The sequence below is a fragment of the Octopus bimaculoides genome, chromosome 23 (genome assembly GCF_001194135.2).
Source record: "Octopus bimaculoides isolate UCB-OBI-ISO-001 chromosome 23, ASM119413v2, whole genome shotgun sequence".
In the NCBI taxonomy this organism is placed as follows: Eukaryota; Metazoa; Mollusca; class Cephalopoda; order Octopoda; family Octopodidae; genus Octopus; species Octopus bimaculoides.
The window spans coordinates 27,406,978-27,411,180 of NC_069003.1; the positions used below are offsets into that span (position 1 = coordinate 27,406,978).

Here is a 4,203-nt window from a genome sequence, read left to right on the forward strand (position 1 = left end):
TAGAAAACCTTCATTAATTGCATGGCCATATTTATCTTAAATTTCTGAAATAAAAAAGGAAAATACAAAACTCAAATACAAAAGGGCGTTACTTCTGCCACACCCTACACACACACAATTCTATCTGAATAATGCTAAATCGCTGAGTGATAGATTTACTTTAATTTATAAGAGAACATTAAACACAACTCCAAAGTGTGTTGCATCGTGTGTGTGTGTGTGTGTGTGTGTGTGTATTTATTTTTGTATTAAAATTATAAATATATTTCCTTTCCCTCTTTTATTTGTAGCTGGAGAAATAACAGTGATTTCTAAGCTGGATTTCGAGAGTATGTCATCTCGTAATTTCAATGCTACAGCTTGGGCCAATGATGGTATATCAGAATCGAACCCAGTAAAGCTTTGTATCAAAGTGGTCGACATTAACGAACCACCCCAGTTCTCCTCAGCTAACTATTCACTTTCTGTATATGAGAATTCGGTAAGATTATTTTGGCTGGTCCTTCTTCTAAAGTTTTTGTTTTTAAATTAGGTCCAAATTGTTGAGATTGAAAAATAAAAGTGGACATCATTTGATAGGGTGTTCATGTCCTGACGTATCACAAGTTTATGTCTTATAACAAGAATACTGCATTAGTATTTTGGGTTTTAATATAATATCCACATTAAGGTGGCAAACTGGCAGAATCATTTGCATGCCGTGTGAAATGCTTAACGGAATTTCATCTGCCGTTACATTCTGAGTTCAAATTCCACCAAGGTTGACTTTGCCTTTCATCCTTTCTGGGTCGATTAAATAAGTACCAGTTACGCACTGGGGGTCGATGTAAGCAACTTAATCCCTTTGTCTGTCCTTGTTTGTCCCCTCTGTCTATAAGAAATGTATAATAGTATAAATAACTGTGGGGTCACTCACCAAGCAGATAGTGTAGATGTGGGGGGTCAAGTCGTTTGACCTTTGACAGACACAAGAAGAAAGTCTAAAGGACATACAGATTTTGCATCTAGGCAGGAAGGCAGAAAGGGCATTGTGAGAGGGGTTATAAATCACTACAGTGCAAAGGGTTTGCATTCACATATACATCCGTGTATACATACATATTTACACAGACACAATGATGGAGTTGGTGGAAGTGATGGGGTTGCTATTCATTTTTATGAATTAACGTTCCTACATATTTCACTTTGTGGATGTGCATGGCTTAGTGGTTAGAGTTCTGGGCTCATGGTTGTAATATAGTTTCGATCCCTGGACTGGGCGATGCATTGTGTTCTTGAGCAAAACACTTCATTTCACATTGCTCCAGTTTACTCAGATGGTAAAAATGAGTAATCCTGTGATGAACTGGCATGCCATCCAGGAGGAATATATATATATATATATATATATATATATATATCAGAGAAACTGGGAAATTGGCCCTGTGCATCTTATGGAATAATGTGAACTAACCATTTTTCTCTTTACTTCTCTATTTCAGGCTGGAGTTGTTGTAATCCCAAATACAATGTTTCAAGTCTATGATCCAGATCAGTTAGACAAAATAACTTTCAAAATTTCGGGAGGACAACATGCTTTAAACTTCAAAATTGACCCTGATTCTGGAGAGGTCAGATTCGCTGTGAACTATGATGTCCGAATCATGCCATCACATGTCTTATTGAACATCACTGCTATAGACAAGTCTGGTTTAAACTGCACTGCTCAAGTGGACCTAAACATCAAACCTTTGAACTGGAAACCTTATCTTAACAATTTACCATGGAAACAGACAGTTCCTGAGAACAGTAACTTCAGTGGACGTCCACTCTATATTGTCACTTCTTTCGATGCTGACAAAATGGACCCGGTTTATTTCCGGGCATCGTTTTACCCTTTGACTGGTGCAAGTAAATTCTATCTGAATTATTCCAGTAAGAGTTATTCTTAATATTATCATAAAACTTTTCATTTGTGGTTGTTGTTGCTGTTGTTGTTTGGCCTTGTAGGGGTATCCTGATCGAGCAGGCCTATGATCTTAAAGCATTCTAGAAATGATCATTCTGTTATATTTTCATACTATATCCACTGTGCCCTCCATACACATACACACCGTTAATTAAGACAAGAGTATGACCTGTGTGAGATTTGGCTGGAGATCGAGTGACCCTGAGGCCTTCATTCATTTAACAGGCTTCATTGTATGCATAACATTATATATTCCACTTCCAGTTAGTTTTTCTTGTCTATCTCAGTTTTACTTCAAATATGACACAAATACTAGTTGAACACTAAGAGTCAATGTAATTCACTTAACTACTCTTGGCTATGAGTATAAAATCTGCATTTCTCTCCTAAGCCATGTCATGCCAGTGTGGTGTAGGTTCATCAAACCAATATGATCTCAAGTTCAAATTCATGGCTTTCACATCAGACCATGGTTGGTGGAGAGGACATGCTGAGGCCTTTATCTTGTAGCGGACTGAACATTGACAATCCAATTCAAAATTGAAATTCTAATAGATGCTTTTCTCTATCAACAGCTACTGACTGATGTGGGTGGTTTATTCCATGTTTCAACATGTTACCAAAAGTCATGGGTGCTGTTTTGATTTTTGATTTAGTAAGCATGTCCGTGAGTGCTTGACACATGGAATTCAAGGAAAGATGTCCAAGGTGATGGTGACGATGATGATGATGATGATGATGATGATGATGACACCGACAATGCTGATGACAATGATGCTGCTGCTGCTGCTGCTGCTGATGATGATAGTGATGATTAACGATAAACAATATCAATAAAACTGTAATGAAACAATAAATTATGGAGATGTACTTGCATAGCAAGTGATCTGATCTGAGATCGTGTGCTGGAACGAAAACAATTGTAGCGTGGAAGGTGTTTATAAGCCATTTAAAATAACACACAAAAGCCGTCAGATTCACTTCAACATTTAAATTTAATTTGTCAAAATATTTTCGTCGCTTTGAGACCGTGACAATTTTGTCAGTGAACAGGTCGTGGTCTCAAAGCGACGAAAATATTTTGACAAATTAAATTTAAATGTTGAAGTGAATCTGACGGCTTGTGTGTGTTATTTTAAATGGCTTATAAACACCTTCCATGCTGAAACAATAAATGCTAATGATAAACAATAATAATGTTCAATAAGTTTATAAAAATCCATATTTACATTATTTTTCTTCTTATTTTCTCTTATTATCGTATTTATTGTTGCTACAGCTGGGGCTGTATCACTTATAACAGGAGAAAAATTGGATTTTGAAACCGAGCCTCGAGAATACATGTTGGAAGTTATTGTGAACGATGGTTCTGTTGACTCAAGAGCAGCTAATCTATCAATTACTGTAATCGATGTCAACGAAGCTCCTGTATTTAAACATGATGTTTACTATGCAGAAACAACTGAACCAAAGGTATGTAGACATCGTTATCATCATCATCATCATCATCATCATCATCATCATCATCATCATCATCATCACCACCACCACCACCACCATGCTGCATCTGGGAATTTTGTCAGCGAACAGGTCATGTTCTCAAAGTGACGAAAATATTTTGACAAATTAAATTTAAATGTTGAAGTGAATCTAACGGTTTTTGTGTGTTTTTAAATGGCTTATAAACACTTTCCACGCTGCAATTGTATATACATATGTATATATATATATATCTTCTATAATTTTTTTGTCTTCTACTTGTGTCAGTCATTAGACTGTGACCATTTTTAAAAACATATCCATTAGATTTTTATTCTTATTTTTATGCTATAGTTTACTGCACATATAAACGTGCACACACATTGATATGTCTGTCTTTTTTCCTCTTTCGACTCTCTTACTAAAATTACTACTGTTATTTTCTCCCTTTTACAACTTGTTTGTAAATATCCTATTTTTTCCCTATTACTCCATTTGTATTCTCCCTTATTGTCTCTTATTTTACTTTACTTTATTTTATTAAACCTTTTTCGATGTCCTTACAAAAATTCCTCACACTGATGAAAATGTCAATGCGTAAATTTAATTATAATTACTATGACTATAATTTTTTTCTTACATATTTGTATTGTCCTTTGAAACGTGCATATGTATTGAATCCTATTTTGTATTAAATCTAATTTTTGATTCAACATCTTTTTCTCCTCCATTTTTTCTATAATTGTTTATGGTATATTTATACCTATAACGATATT

General features: G+C 35.1%; 1 protein-coding gene across 3 annotated transcripts in view; it reads left to right on the forward strand.

Annotated features, from left to right (window-relative positions):
- LOC106873037 (protocadherin Fat 4) overlaps positions 1 to 4,203 on the forward strand; it is a 31,197-nt gene that overhangs the window by 10,657 nt on the left and 16,337 nt on the right. For all 3 annotated transcript variants that reach the window (XM_014920244.2, XM_052976054.1, XM_052976055.1), the window contains exons 9-11: positions 291 to 481; positions 1,482 to 1,914; positions 3,228 to 3,421. In XM_014920244.2, the coding sequence (XP_014775730.2) occupies positions 291 to 481; positions 1,482 to 1,914; positions 3,228 to 3,421 (818 nt within the window). The remainder of the gene's footprint in view (positions 1 to 290; positions 482 to 1,481; positions 1,915 to 3,227; positions 3,422 to 4,203) is intronic.